At 44.8% G+C, this 15,563-nt stretch overlaps 1 protein-coding gene across 3 annotated transcripts in view; it reads right to left on the bottom strand.

Moving 5' to 3' along the window:
• Positions 1–2,519: 2,519 nt before the first annotated feature.
• CDK5RAP2 (CDK5 regulatory subunit associated protein 2) overlaps positions 2,520–15,563 on the bottom strand; it is a 73,111-nt gene continuing 60,067 nt past the window's right edge. For all 3 annotated transcript variants that reach the window (XM_087914365.1, XM_087914363.1, XM_087914364.1), the window contains exons 32-37: positions 13,994–14,245; positions 10,342–10,571; positions 9,010–9,144; positions 7,804–7,942; positions 6,493–6,539; positions 2,520–5,112 (exon numbers count right to left, since the gene is read on the bottom strand). In XM_087914365.1, the coding sequence (XP_087770491.1) occupies positions 5,056–5,112; positions 6,493–6,539; positions 7,804–7,942; positions 9,010–9,144; positions 10,342–10,571; positions 13,994–14,245 (860 nt within the window). In that variant the 3' untranslated portion in view covers positions 2,520–5,055. The remainder of the gene's footprint in view (positions 5,113–6,492; positions 6,540–7,803; positions 7,943–9,009; positions 9,145–10,341; positions 10,572–13,993; positions 14,246–15,563) is intronic.

Genomic DNA, 15,563 nt, shown 5'->3' with positions numbered 1-15,563 from the left:
AGATAGACTTTGACTTACAACCCCAATTGAGCCTCAAACTTCTGTTGCTACGCGAGACATTTGTTAAGTGAGTCTGGCTCCATTCTACCACCTTTCTTGCCATGGTTAAGTGAATCACTGCAGTTCTTAAGTTAGTAACACGACTGCTAAGTGAATCTGGCTTCCCCATCAACTTTGCTCATCAGGACGCAAAAGGGGATCATGCGGCCATCATAAATATGAATCAGTTGCCCAAGTGCCTTGAATTTTCATCACGCACCGCAGGGATGGTACAAGGGTCGTAAGAGTGAAAAATGGCCATAAGCTTACTTTTTTTCCCCAGTACCATTGTAACCTTGGTCACTACATGAACCCAAGGAGACTGAAATTTTGCAAAACCCACCCTCCAGGCCCGTGATGGCGAACCTATAGCATGCGTGCCACAGCTGGCATGCAGAGCCATTTGTGCCGGCACACGAGCTGGAGGCAAACTTACCTCACTGCACATATGCGCGCCTCACAGCTGATTTTCAGCCGGTTTGAGGCCTTTTTCGGCCTCCCAGAGGCTTGAGGGAGGCTTCTGCAGGCTTTGCAGGCCGAAAAATAGCCCTGTTTCATCACTTCCTGTTTTTCCGAAAATACTGGAAGTGACGAAACGGGGCTATTTTTCAGCCTGCAAAGCCTGCAGAAGCCTCCCTCAAGCCTCTGGTAGGCCGAAAAAGGCCTCAACCCGGCCAAAAATCAGCTGTGAGACACAGTGCAGGTAAGGGGGTGGGTAGATGGGGATTGCGTGTACATGCTTACAGGGCATGGGGGGGCCGCATTGCCTTCTGGGTGCTGGCACGCGAGCCCGAGTGTGCAAGTACGTGCACAATTTTTGGCACAGGAGCCCCAAAAGATTAGCCACCACTGCTCCAGGCCATGTTACCACAACTGCAGGCTTGTGGAAGGCACCAAAATATATCTCGGCCTCCCCCTGCTTCTCCCCCACCCCAAAATAAGAAAAAAAACAAAAGGACAGATGGGCAGAAATTGCAACGACAAAGCAAGAGAGGGCTTGGCTATATATAGCCCTGCAGATGTTTCAGGTGTTGGGAACGGCATTCAAAAAAGGAGGGATGGGTGCAATTAATTCTGAAAGGTGTAAATTGACAGCAATTTCTGATGAGCTCCAAGTGTCTATAATTTAGAGACGGGAGTAAAATTAAATATGGAAAGACAAGGTGGGAATTTTGACGCAGGTCTAAAATTAAACAATCAGCTGGGATTGTTCGATATGTATGCAGCTAGTCTTACTTACAACCTTTTGAACTTGCTGGGGGGGAAAAGGGAGGATTTATAACCGGTCCTCATCTTTATGACCATTGCAGCATTCCCCACTGTCTGATGCTCAACATTTAAGTGCTTGGCAACCGGGATATAGGATCCCAAGATCATCTGTGACCTTCCCAACCGGCAAGCAAAATTAATAGAAGCTGCATTCGTTTAAAGACTCTGTGGTTCACTTAACAACTGCTGTGATTTGCTAACGAGCGTGTCCAAAAAAAAAGTCACAAAACTGGGAAGAACTGAACAACCAACAATGGGTAATTTTGGCCACAACTAAGACTGTAGTTAGTTTGTTTTACTTTATTGTCACTGCGCCTCATTCAACGAAATTAAATACCATCTTCAGTATACATTATATACATTAAAAAAAATTAAACACACCACATCCTTTGCATTCTATACAATTGAAAACCCCCGACACCGCACTATACAGTAGAATTCAATATAGTTACTGCTCTGAGATAGAAGCTGTTTTTCAGCCTATTTGTCCTTGTTTTTATTATCCTGTACAGTTCAAAAAAAAAAGGGTGCCCAGGATGAGATGGATCTTTGTGGATGTTTTGAACTTCCTTAAGGCAGCGGGAGCTATAAAGCTCTTCCAAAGAGGGGAGAGGGCAACCAGTGATCCTCTGGGCAATGACATTCACCCTCTGGAGCGCTATCCTATCTGCCACTGTGCAATTGGCAAACCATACAGAGGTGCAGTAAGTTAAGATACTCTTTATGGTGCAGTGGTAGAAGGTCACCAGCAGTTTTCCATCCAGTTGTTGTTTCCTGCAATGTGAGCACCCCAGGTCAGGTCCTCTTTTATGGTAACACCCAGAAACTTAAAACTGGCCACTTGCTCCACTTGGTCTCCATTGATAAACAAGGACTGGATGTCCGATCTGTTTCTTCTATCTTCCACTGTAAGCTCCTTGGTCTTATTGGTGTTGAGGACCAAGTTATTGTCTCCACACCACGAAAGCAACCAGTTTAAGTCAAGAGTTGGCTGTGTTAGGTTTCAGCCTCTTGGATGCTAAACCGTATCTCAAAAGTTGGGACTCCCCAAAGCTAGAGGAAACATTTTCCCCAGCCGTTAGGATCTTTTAGGTTTGAGGTGGCTTATAAAGTATTTATGAAAATAAAAGGATAAAGTGTAGATTTTGAGAAGAAATTCAAGGTGCTAGTTTCAGGCAAAAACAACAACAACAAAAACAATTCCACACAACTTTTTAAAGCAAAAAGATCCATTTATTGAACTGGAAACGTGGACCTTAACAACTTGTTCCTGAAATCAATTTCCTTGTCTCACACACTTTACTACATACAACTCAGCCGGAACATAAATCCATCCCTCTGTACGCACACACGTTTTAAAGTTAGGGGGAAAAAAAACATTAGCTGTGTACCGTATAAAAGGAAACGATGAAAAAAGCTGGAATCCAGCCGTCCAGATGTCATAAGCAAAGCCAGAAAGTTGAGAGAATTTTTATGAGGAAATAATTTATTCCCTGCAGGAGCCAAACCTTCGCTTCATGGCTAGAAGTTAAAGGCCAACTCTGGATCTATTTATCTTGGAAGTTCTGATTTTTCAAGGGTTTTTTTTTTCCTCTCAGTAACTACCCATCTTTCTAGTTGTTCGTAATCTCTGGAGAGGATCCACCTCTTTGATAGATAAGGTAGAACTTTTAATGCTTCGAGAAGCGCCCATGTTCTTATACTTCTATCCTCAATAGATCATCAAAGCCTCAGAGATGGTTGACATGCAAACTGACAGATGTCACTGAAGGTCCCACCAAGTGAGGCCAGTGTTGAAATGATGGGACTTATGATCTAACAGCCATAAATAGACTTGATCTACTAAGTCTACTAACGCAATTCAGAAACGGAGAACCAAGAACCATCTCTGTACCACCAAATTTGTCGGTGGACTCTGTTGTCCTTCTCTCCAAAAAACCCACACCACTATTTGCCACTTCCATGAAAAGAAAATCAGTCGGCATTAGCTTTCTACATTTCCTTGGCTGTCTGAAAAATCCTAACCAAACCATCCAGTTATCATTTTAATTATTCTGCTTTGTATTTCTGCCGGCGCTAATTGCCTGGAGAGGTCTTGAGAAAAATTAAGATATTTTCTTGCCAGGATGGTTTAATCTAACTATGTTCCTTAAAGGCTGCTTCACTTGTTTTTTTTTTTTTTCCTAATAGGAAAGAAGTTATCAGTCTGGGGTGGAGAAGATAGGATAGCAGTAAAAGAAATATTGTGGATTTGAAATTATCTTGGGGTGAGACTCTAAGAAACATCCAGGTTGATTAGGACAGAAGCCTATCTAACAAGGTTTTCCGTCAGCGTTGGTGCACCCAACCGAGACACCGATAAATAAATACTTCTTTTAAATCCTACCTTAAAAAAAAAGTTCAGGACAATCTCTAAAATGGTAGTTATACAAGTCTGATGCCATAGCAAATAAGAAATATATCACAGAAAACCAACAAATTCTAAAATAGTCTACAGGAATGGTTTAGATGCAAGAATGCTCGAAAGGAATAGTATAGAACAAAAGATGGCAATTTTTTTAAAGTGAAAAATCATACCCTGAATTATGTCACTTTTTTTAACAGCTTAGTGTGGACATGAAGACAATGGGAGGTGGTCATGAGAGAGATGGACCTGGAATTTTTGGATCTCCTGCCCCAGGTTTTAGAGGAGTTTGATTCCTGGGGTTTTGAACAAGGCAAAAAGGGAGGTCAAACGTAGCTTCCAAATTTCAACCATGTCGTCGGAGAAAATATCGGGAGCTCAGGTCTTTGAGAAAGGACAACATCTAAAGCCCAACTGGAGTATATTCTCCCGTTTGGGATGGAGAGGACATTTAAAGATGGACCTTGTCAACTTTATGGCTACTTTTCCAGTCCAGTGGGGATCCGAGTGGCAGCTGCACATTGTCCAAGTAGGCAAGAATTTAGAGGCAGGTGCTCTGCCCAAAAAAGGAGGTAGCAGAAAGTCCCCTGCAGTTTAGGGGTAGAGAAGTCCTACCTACAACCCAGTGAAGCAATACACATCTCTCCTTTCACCCCAGATTCAACAGGGAAACTTTGCCAACGTGAGCCGGGAGCAGCCAATTGTTGTGGTTTTAAGGGGCTCCAGCTTACTGAGCTGCGAAGGAGAGATGCAAGATTCTGCAATTATGGGATGGAGTGGGGGGGGGGTTGGAGGGGAGGAGAGCAAGTTCTGTGCAAACCATCATCTCCGTTTTCTTTTCATTTCAGGATCCTCTTGGGTGGCTGGGATGACAAGAGATCTGAACCCTGCAAGCGAGTTGTTTTCAGCCAAGACCTTCAAAGCAAAGATTGGCAAGACTTTTTATTCTGCGCACAAGTTTCCCACGTTCCCACCTCTCAGTTGACCACACTCCAAAAATTCCGCCTGCCTAAATTAACTCGGCCTTCGCTGACCTTCTTGACAGCAGGTCCGTCTTCATGCCACTGACCATGTCAAGGGAGCAAAGCCAAGCGCCGAGGTTGGCCCAGCCAGAGAAAGCTGGAGAAGAAGAAAAAAAAATCGGTACCAAATTTAACCATCCTCGGCGTAAGAGAGAGTGTTTGCAGTCTGAATAATATCCAGAAGACATCGGGGTAGAAAACGCCGGAGTAACAGGGTGGACATTGTAAGGAATATTAAGGCCTTGGAGGGAAAGAAGAACCCGAAAGCACCGGCTCGGCAAAGGAAAATGGTCTTTATTGCAGACCCCCGGAAACCTTCGCTTAAACCCTCTTCTTGATGAGGCTGGAAGGGGCGGCTTTGTTGTCTGACGGCTGAACCTGAGGAATAAAACAAAAAGGGCTTGGCATTTGTGGGGTTATTCCAGCGACAGCGAAATAACCTCTTTCTCCACTGTTGTGGGATTGCTGACTGTATGCTAAGCGGCTCCGCTGTGTAGAAAAATTTCCACGCATCCGGAAATTTAGCAGCACCGGGAAAAGACTTATCTGCCCATCTCAGACTTGAGAAAATTCATGGAGGTTTTTAAGAAGAGATTGTATGGCCCCTTGTGTGAGATGGTATAGATTCTCCTGCTTGAGCAAGGGGGCTGGACTAGAAGACCTCCAAGGTCCCTTCCAGCTTCTATTCTATTCTATTCTATTCTATTCTATTCTACTGTTCTATCCTCTTCCTCTTCTCTTCTCTATTCTTCTCTTCTATTCTATCATCTCCCTCTTCTCTATTCTTCTATTCTCTTCTACTATTCTATCCTCTATTCTTCAATACTACTCTATCCTCTTCCTCTTCTCTTCTCTATTCTTCTCTTCTATTCTATCATCTCTCTCTTCTCTATTCTTCTATTCTCTTCTACTATTCTATCCTCTATTCTTCAATACTACTCTATCCTCTTCCTCTTCTCTTCTCTATTCTTCTCTTCTATTCTATCATCTTCCTCTTCTCTATTCTATTCTCTTCTACTATTCTATCCTCTATTCTTCAATACTACTCTATCCTCTTCTATTCTCTATTATTCTTTTCTACTATTCTATCTCTTCCTCTTCTATTCTCTATTCTTCCCTACTATTCCATCCTCTTCCTCTTCTACTCTACTCTACTCTACTCTACTCTACTCTTATTTCTTTGACTGGCCCCAAATAAAGAATGGCTATCCTAATGAGTTTTTGTGCAGAAATGATACCAAATACTCTGTAGAAAAATAGTAGCAGAAATAAAGGCAAAAAGGCGTCTCTGCTATGCTAGATTTCTAAGCTTTGGCCTTTGCAGCCTGCTAGTTTTCGAGAAGTCTAGTCCGAGGGTCTCTAATATTTTCTCTCTTCCCACCCACCCCGTTTTCTCTTCTTGCCTGAATTGATGATTGGACTTATGGGGAGAAAAAAAACCTGAAGGCTGGATGGCCACCAAAGTAGGAAGCAGAAGGAGAATGTAGACTTGGAAGACTCAACCAGTTTACAACTGGTCACCGTTATGGACCAATTGAAAACCCAACTGCAATATCGAAGCCCAGAAATTGGTTGGAGGAGATCTGAAGTCCCTTCTCCAAGAGTTGCCAATCAGTTCACCAGATCCCAATTATCAGGGTTTTTTTGTTTGTTTTTTGCAAGATGGATGATTCTCAAGACAACATGACTTACGGAGAAGGAAGAAAGGAAGTCAAAATGAAAAGAGACAAGAGGATGGCGGTGAGTGATTCTACTTACTTCAAGGTTTCCTCTGGCCTTTTTTAAAACATTGTGTGTTAACGCCACTGCAAAGAGAAAGAGAGTTAGTTTGGCTTGAGATATGTCTGGAATGGCATAGGACCTCCTGCTTGAGCAGGAAGTTGGGCTAGATGACCTCCAAGGTCCCTTCCAACTCTGTTATTCATCAATTCTGTCAAAGTACTCCAGACACGTCTCTGTTGTGGTTAGTTGGCAGCTGGTGTGGATGGCTGAGGAGAGCGAGGACTCAGATGAGGGGCCAGGACCATTAGGGAGTGGACTGCTGCCTTCAGAGATTGTGGGGGCTGGCAGCAGCGATGAGGAGGTTCCCGAGGAGCCTGTGCCAAGTGCGCGAGCACGCAGGATTGCTCGCAGGAAAGAGCAGCTGCAGCAGCACGGGTGACTCGGGAGTAAGGCTGCAAGGTAATGGCCCCTCCTTCAAGAAGATAAAAGCCAGCTGTGAAGCGAACGTTCTCTGCAGGAAGCAAAGACGTTTTGAAACTCAGCCTCGTGGACATTACAGTTACTTAAGTTGGCATTTGAAGACTCTTGTGTTGTGCAATATTTCTTCTCTGTGATTCTTGGCAGTCTCGTACAGTTTTGGAAAAGTTTGTGCTTATCAAAGTTAATTAGTTTGCAGCAGCCTTTTAAACGGGGATTCGTAAGACTCATTAAAAGGTTTCTGTTCCCTTTGGTTCGTGTTTGTCTTATTGGAAAAGGGTTTGGGTCAGAACAGTCTCAGAGTCCCAACTGGACATTATTCTCAAGAGATGTTCACACTAAGCATCCCTTAAAGGTAAAGTTTCCCCTCGCACATGCATGCTAGTCATTTCTGGCTCTAGGGGGCGGTGCTCATCTGTTACAAAACCAAAGAGCCAGCACTGTCCGAAGACGTCTCCGTGGTCATGTGGCTGGCAGGACTAAATGCCGAAGGCGCATGGAACGCTGTTCCCTTCCCACCAAAGGTACTTGCTATTTTTCTACTTGCATTTTGCATTTTCTGCTAGGTTGGCAGAAGCTGGGACAAAGAACAGGAGCTCACTCCGTGACGCGGCACTAAGGGATCGAACCGCCAAACCGCCAACCTTTCTAATCGGCAAGCTCAGCCTCTTAGCCACTGAGCCACCTCATCCCTTATGGCTAATCAAGTTCCTACTTGCTTCCCCAACTGAGATCCAGCTTGCTACTTGGAGCCGGGGAGAAAAAATGTAGGGGAATGGCACTGGGTCAGACCAGGGATTCTGAGGTCACTGTGAAGCTCAGAAGCAGGACAAAGAGCAGAGAAGATGGAAGACCTCCCCCCCAACTCACACTGATCTATGATGACCCTCTCCATGTTTTCCTTGAGTTGGTTGGTGGAATACAAGCGCCTGGCCATACTGTAGAGCTTCTTCTCCTGTTCGGCCACTTTCCGGCGGAGCTTGTAGACCTCAGACTTCAGACTTTCATCCTGCAGAGCAAGGAGGGGAAGGTTAGCTTTCCAAGTGTGGGCTTGGCTAGACACAACTATGGCTGGAGATGACAATGCTTCTTCTCAAGAAGGTGTCCTTCTTCTTGTTCGCTTGTGAGGTTCCTCAGCTTCCGCCTGGGGCAGGGGTCAGCCACAAAGATCCTAACCGGAAGCCACCCCGCCGTTCAATTCTGGAGCCGACCGGAAGTCCGGTTCCCGCACCATAGAGTCTCCTCCTAGTGCGGTGCCCTTTTCCCTCTATCTGCCCTAACCAAAAGCCCTATCAATTGCTCAGGGAGCCACAGCAGAGGGATGAAAGAGCCACTTGCGGCTCTAGAGCTGCGGGTTGCTGACTCCCTGGCCTGGGAGCTCGGCTTGGTAGGAACCCACCTGCATTAAGATGCTGCAGGAGCTGTATTCTATCCGTACATCCCTTTGGGTAGCCGAAGGAAAGGGAATCAAAGATTTCAGAGTCTCCGGTTTCGTTCAGTCAACTATTCTCCAGCATTTGATATCCTGACTCAGTCAAGAAATTCCCTAAGCATGTTAAGAAAGCAACCTGCCACTTCTACTCCCACAAGAGTTGCTGTTCTGATCCGGCTCCAAAACACGACAAACCCTCTGTAAGTTACCTAATTGTTTCCTTTATTAGGAGCGCCAGCAGCCCCAGGAAAAAGTCGCTTTCTCACACACACCGCAGGCTAACGAGTCTGTCCAGCAGGGAGATGAATACCTGTCTGCCACATCTATTCATCTCTGCCCCCTGCCTTTTAACCCCTAGCTAGGGTGGGGCCTCGCTAGCAGCGGTGGCTCTTCCGTCCCGAGGGCCAGACCATAGATTTCCACTGCTCTCCTCTCCTCTGCCTTCTGCGGATCCACGCGTCGGGCACTTGAATCCAACTCTCAGATACCGGTTTTCCCAGATGTGGCAATATGACAGCTCTAATAAATTGGAACTTTGAAGAAATGCTTGGTTTGGAATTGGAACACTGACCGTACCCGTCTCTCCCGCTTTTGGGATGCTTGAAACGCCTCCCTCCCTCCTTTCTACCCGCCGGGAGCCTAACCTGAAGTGAGTAAGCGGCAGCATGGACCACTTTCATTGGCAAGGAGACCCTCCAGAGGAGGTTCAAGAGGCGGGCAGCTTCTTCCAGGTTCTGCTGGACCGCCTTGAAGGTGGTAGACAAACTGCTCAGAGGAACCTGGAGAAGGGAAAAAAACAATGAGAAGATGAGAAAAATTTTATCCTGGGGGGGTTGGGGAGTTGGGGGGGGGAGGAAGGAAAGTCAGCTTGAATTAATGGCCCAAATCCAATTTGCTACAGTTCGGGAGGGTTGATGAGCGTGAATATTGCGAGTCAGGCAAAACTAATTTATTCAGTTAAAAAGGTAGCAAAATTATGCATTATTCAAGAACGGGAAGGGAGGGTGGTGGGGTGGGGGGTCGGCTGCCGGAGGAGCAGGAATGCAGGCTAATCAATAACGGTAATTAATAATGGGTTACATTTTGCTGGGCTCTGTGGGAAAACACACTCCCTTCCTCTCCTGTTTTGCATTCCATGCCTCGTCATTTGAAAGTCAAATGACTCCGGACGTCACTTTGGGCAATACAGATGTGCCTCCCTTAGCAGGACCCTATAAACGGTTCTGTTTAACAGTGAGAAAGCTATCGGGAACTGAAGCAAAATGAGTTCCTTGGCAGATGGATGACAGAGACAGAGAGAAAGAGAGAGACAGAAAGGGGTAGACACAGAGAAAGAGAGAGAGGGAGAGGGACAGACAGAGAGAGAGAGAGAGAGAGGCAGAGACAGACAGAGAGAGAGAGAGAGAGAGGCAGAGAGAGAGAGAGAGAGAGAGAGACAGAGGAAGAAAGGGACAGAGACAGAGAGAAAGAGAGACAGAGAGAGAGGGAGATGGAGACAAACAGAGATAGAGGGAGACAGAGAGAAAGAGAGACAGAGACAGAGAGAGAAAGGGACAGAGAGAGAGAGAGAGACGGGGGGAGGGGGGGGGGAGGGAGAGGGAGAGGGAGAGGGAGAGGAGAGAGAGAGAGAGAGAGAGAGAGAGAGAGAGAGAGAGAGAGAGAGAGAGAAGTGCCAAAGTGAGAAACGGGCGAGAGAGAATGTAAAGCATGCTGCCCAGCTGGTCTTTGCGTGCACCACAGTGCCGGAAACCTGAAGACCAGCTGGCTGGCGCGCATGCCCAGAGAGAGGGCTCTGCGTGCCACAGGTTTGCCATCACGGATCTAGAAAAAAAGGACAGCTTGTTTTACCCTTCCTCTCAATTATGGAAAAATCCCACGGACCCCCTGGTGCCTTACGCGCCATCCTCAACTCTTCTAGAGAAGTCTGTGGTGCCACGGTATTCCCAGCCATTCAGCCTCTCGGCTACACCACTCACCGTCACTGCAGAATCCAGACCTTCTGCCTCTTTCAGGGGAAGCTCCAGTTTACCCAGTTGCTTCCGCCCTTCCGTGATCTGCTTCCGGAGACAGTTGTAATCTTCGATCAAGCCGAGGATATGTTGGCCGTTCTTGTCCGCCCAGACGCAGTGACTGGGGATGGGGAAAATCTCCTTGTTGGTCAACAGGTTGCAGTGGGAGGGGCTGTCCAAGGTGCTGAAACTCAACTCTGCAAGCGGAGGTATGGAAGAGGACATTGGGTTAGCGACCAACCGTCTGAGCGACATGTACGGGTGATCGTCAAAAGTCTTCCTCTACAGCAGGGGTTCCCAACTGGGGGGGGGCGGGTGCAAGAAGATATTCCAGGGGTACAAAAACTTAGAAGTTTCAAAATTATAGTGTACATGCATAATTATATGCACAAATTATTATCTTTTGTAAAGGGTACGAGAATATATCAGAAGAGTTTTAGGGGTGTGGGGTGTAGAAAAGGTTGAGGACTCCCTCCATTGAGTCTATGGAGAAGTGAAGACTTTACTCATACCTAGATTGTTATCCCACAGCCCATACATTTTCTCTACTCCTCTGGGCAGTTGAAAACCACATAGCTCCTCTGCTTCTAAAGAACTGGATGAAATGAACAGAATAATATGAGTTGGAAGGGACTTTGGAGGTCTTCTAGATTGCCTCCTTTTTTCTTATCTATTCCCTTGAATTCAAAATAACAGAATAACAGAGTTGGAAGGGACCTTGGAGGTCTTCCAGTCCAGCCCCCTGCCCAAGTAGGAGACATACACCATTTCAGATAAATGGTTGTCCAATCTCTTCTGAAAAAGCTCCAGTTGAATAATCTGGGAAAGCAAACTGTTCCATTGATTCATTGTTCTCCCGGTCAGGAAATTTCTCCTTATTTGATCCGTTTCCATCCGTTGTTTCTTGTTTTGCCTTCAGGTGCTTTGGAAAATATGTTGATCCCCAATAATAATAATAATAATAATAATAATAATAATAATAATAATAATAATACAGGTATTGACAGTGGCGAGAATGGTTTTTGCACAACATTGGAAAAATGAAAGTATAACCACCGAAAAGAGAGATAATAAGGAAAATAATGGCTTGTGCAGAAGCTGATAGATTAAATACTTTAATACTGAAAAATAAGGGGGAATCAGAATATTATGATACCTGGAATAAGTTTTACCTGCGGTTGCAAAAAAGAGCGGAAAGTCGGAACAAAAGTAGCTAGGAGGATTTACAAAATGTAAATATTGTACCAATAATAGGAATGTCAATGGTTTGGTTCTTTTTTTTTTTTTTGTATGTAAGGCAAAATAATGCCAAAACAGTGACACTGTGCTTGATGCTTATAGTTGTAAACAATAAAAAAATATATTCTAAAAGAAAAAAGAAAGAAGTGCAACCTGGGTAGCTCCATTACAGAGACCAAAGCTTCACCTAGCTTTCTCCTTCTTTCCTAATCCCCTTGGAAGTTAATGGTTCTGAGACACACACGCCTATTTTTGCATTGTTTTAAGATGTCTCGATTCATCTATATATATATATATATATATATATATATATATATATATATATATATATATATATATATATATATATATATATATATATATATATATGGATGAATCGAGACATCTTATATATATATTTTCCCCCAGCTCGGCTCAACAAGGTCAAAAGTACCAGATGAAGCCAGCCGTCAACGTGGGAATATTTATTTGGTAAGCCTTGTGAGCTAAGGGTCATCTGTTATGTTCTGTGGCGGTAGATGTTCCTTTCCCCGTTCAAATTTGTATGGCATACAGATGCTTCTGTCTTCCCCTAAGCTTTAAGTGGTTAGAAACTTTGATTTAACAGCAGTGGAGGAGGGTGGTATTGTGGGAGTAGGTAGAATGCTCCCCCAGGGCACCACATAAATTGGACTGATTCATTCACAGGCCATCCAAAGAACATATTGATCATTTCTAAGGAATGTGCAGCCAACACGCTTTTCTTAAATGAGCTATTCGGTCAAGATAAAAGTTTATAGAAACCGGGTTTAACTGTTTGGTCTTTCAAAGCATACAAGCTGGGCTTCCCGGCCACCAACTTGCTCCTTCAGAATTTTGAAAATGGCTCCTTAGATTGGATTCCACGGGAGGAGATGTCTCAGGAAGGCTTGGGAGGTTTCTGAGACACCTCCTGCCAATGAATGAATGAATGAATGAATGAATGAATGAATGAATGAACGCTTTATTGGCCAAGTACGATTAGACACACAAGGAATTGGTCTTGGTGCATACGCTCTCAGTGTACATAAAAAGAAAAGAGACATTCGTCAAGAATCCAATCGAAGGAGCCATTCTCAAAAGTCTGAAGGACCAAGGCAAGGGTCTTCAAACTTGGCAGGTTTAAGACTTGTGGACTTCCACTCCCAGAATTCCTGAGCTAACATGACTGGAGGAGGAATTCTGGGAGTTGAAGCCCACAAGTCTTAAAGCTGTCACGTTTGAAGACCCCTGATCTACAATATCTATCTTCTATCTCCCACTCCCTCTCTCTCTATCTAGGGTACGTCTATCTATCTATCTATCTATCTATCTATCTATCTATCTATCTATCTATCTATCATCTATCTATCTATCTATCCAATTCAAGGGTCTTCAAACTTGGCAGGTTTAAGACTTGTGGACTTCAACTCCCAGAACTCCTAAGCTAACAGTCCCAATGCTCTCAACCTGCCAATAAACTGAAGTGAGGAAAGGGGAAAATGGAATGCTGAGAATATATATGGAGATCTTTGAGAACAACCAACTTTGTGGATAACCAATTAAATATGAGCCAACAGTGCGCGGCGGGAGCCAAAAAAGCCAATGCAATCCTAAGTTGCATTAACAGAGGGATACAATCAAGATCAAGTGAGGTACTAATACCACTCTATAAAACCTTACTAAGGCCACACCTAGAGTACTGCATTCAGTTTTGGTCACCACATTATAAAAAACAGGTTGAGACTCTAGAAAGAGTGCCGAGAAGAACAACCAAGAAACTTAAGAGCACTGGAGGCTGAAACATACAATGACCGGTTGCAGGAACTGGGCCTGGCTAGTCTAGTGAGGAGAAGGACCAGGAGGGACATGATATCAGCCTTCCAATATTTGAGGGGCTGCTACAGAGGAAGGGGTCAAGCTACTTCCCAAAGCCCCTGAAGGCCAGAGAAGGAATAATGGATGGAAACTGATCAAGGAGAGATTCAACCTAGAAATAAGGAGGAACTTTCTAACAGTGAGAACAATCCACCCATGGAACAGAAGTTGCCTTCGGAGACTGTGGGAGCTTCATCACTGGAGGCTTTCAAGAAGAAACTGGACTGCCATCTGTCAGGAATGGTGTAGGGTTTCCTGCTTGGAAGAGGGGTTGGACTAGATGACCTACAAGGTTCCTTCCAACTCTTCTTGTTAATCGATAATCTCTAGGATGGATTTATGAGTGATGCCTCTTCCCCAATCCCTAAGAGTGGTGGCTTAGGGGTCAGATGATGGCCAAAACAACCAAGTTGAGAGAGCATCAAGGACCCCCACCCCACCCCCATTTCAACCCTGACCTACAGATGTTCTCCTCTATGGATGCCTGAATGCTGTTTTTCCCTACCTTTGATCCCCGTCTGAAATTGTTGGGACTCGGGACTGAACAGGCAGCTGATCTGCAAAGCTGGCCCCAAACAGTTCTTTCCCCCCTTTTCCAAACGCAGTTGCTCTTCCACTTTCTCATGCAACATCTGGTTGGATGTGATGCTCTGCTCCAGCTGCTTTCTCAAGAACTGGATCTCAGTCAAGAGTTCGCCCAGATCAAGAGGTTGGCTTTGATCCTTCCGACATTCTTCCGCTCCATTCGGGCGCCGATCTAAAAGAGGTTCATAGTTTTGAGGGCAGTTTAAGGGGGGAAAAAATACATTTCTAACAGATAAAGGTTCCCCTTGCACATCTGTGCTAGTCATTTCCGGCTCCAGGGGGCAATCTCCGTCATCTCCGTCGCAAAGCCAAAGAGCCAGCGCTGTCCGAAGACGTCTCCGTGGTCACGTGACAAGCATGACTAAGTGACGAAGGTGCACGGAACACTGTTACCTTCCTACCAAAGTGGTTCCTATTTTTCTACTTGCGTTTTTCACGTGCTTTCGAACGTTGGCAGAAGCCGGGACAAGGAACGGGAGCTCACTCAGTGACGTGGCGCTAGGGATTTGAACCGCCGAACTGCCGATCTTTCCGATCGACAAGCTCAGCATCTTAGCCACTGAGCCACCGTGTCCCTATTGTTTATAATAGTAATTAATAATAATTACTATTATGAACAATTAAAATAGCAGCTGTTAAAATGCTGAACAATCCAGAATCTGAGCCAGCTTCGAAGAGTAGGTAGATGATTTTACAGCCCTTCCCCCCAAAAAAAACTGCATGCACACAAATGCACACACACACACACACACACACACACACACGTATAACCTTATCTAATAATTGCTTTCACTCTCCAAAGATTTAATAAGAGCCAAAAATTATTTTTCACTTTGACTATAAAAGCTAATGTTGCATACCCAAAGCAAAAAAAAATTATGTATATTAAAGGATTGGAGTGAAGATTTATAAATTCTGAAGGACGTTTGAGAGCCTGGTGAGAAGAGAAACTGGAGCGAGATTAAATAACAATAAGAAAGTGTGCTAATTACGAGCGCCGATGTGGGACCCAAGGCTAAAAATCAAAGCTATCTTGAAACCTGGATATCTGATCGGCCAAATCAAGGAACTCAAAATTCTTCGAGCCTGACTGTCAACTCGTAAAATATTTCTATGGTCTTTTTAGAGTTGCCAACAGAAAGGGAGGGGGAGCAATGGGGCAGCTTGCAAACCGAAACCGTGTTCCATAAATGTTTTCAAAGATAGTAACTAGGTGACTGAAGTTTCTGCCACCCAAAATTCTAACTGGAGAACGTGATTGATGACTCTTTGCTATGGAGGGGTCCCATTGGAGAATATGAACTACGATACACCCAGAGGGGTGGGTGAGAAAACCAGGGTCAAGGGTGACAATGAATGATGTACCTCAGAGTCGGCTACACCCAGGCGGTGCCAGACATGTTAACTCCCAATAAATCCTTTTGAAGTTTTGGAAGTTTGGCTCAAGACTCATGATTTAAATGGGGGTAACTGCCGGAATCCTGACACTG

This window comes from Pseudonaja textilis, chromosome 17, assembly GCF_049901715.1.
Source record: "Pseudonaja textilis isolate UNSWEBS1 chromosome 17, rPseTex1.2, whole genome shotgun sequence".
In the NCBI taxonomy this organism is placed as follows: Eukaryota; Metazoa; Chordata; class Lepidosauria; order Squamata; family Elapidae; genus Pseudonaja; species Pseudonaja textilis.
The sequence above is the reverse complement of the archived record's forward strand: the minus strand, read 5'-3'. Positions and strand labels throughout refer to the sequence as shown.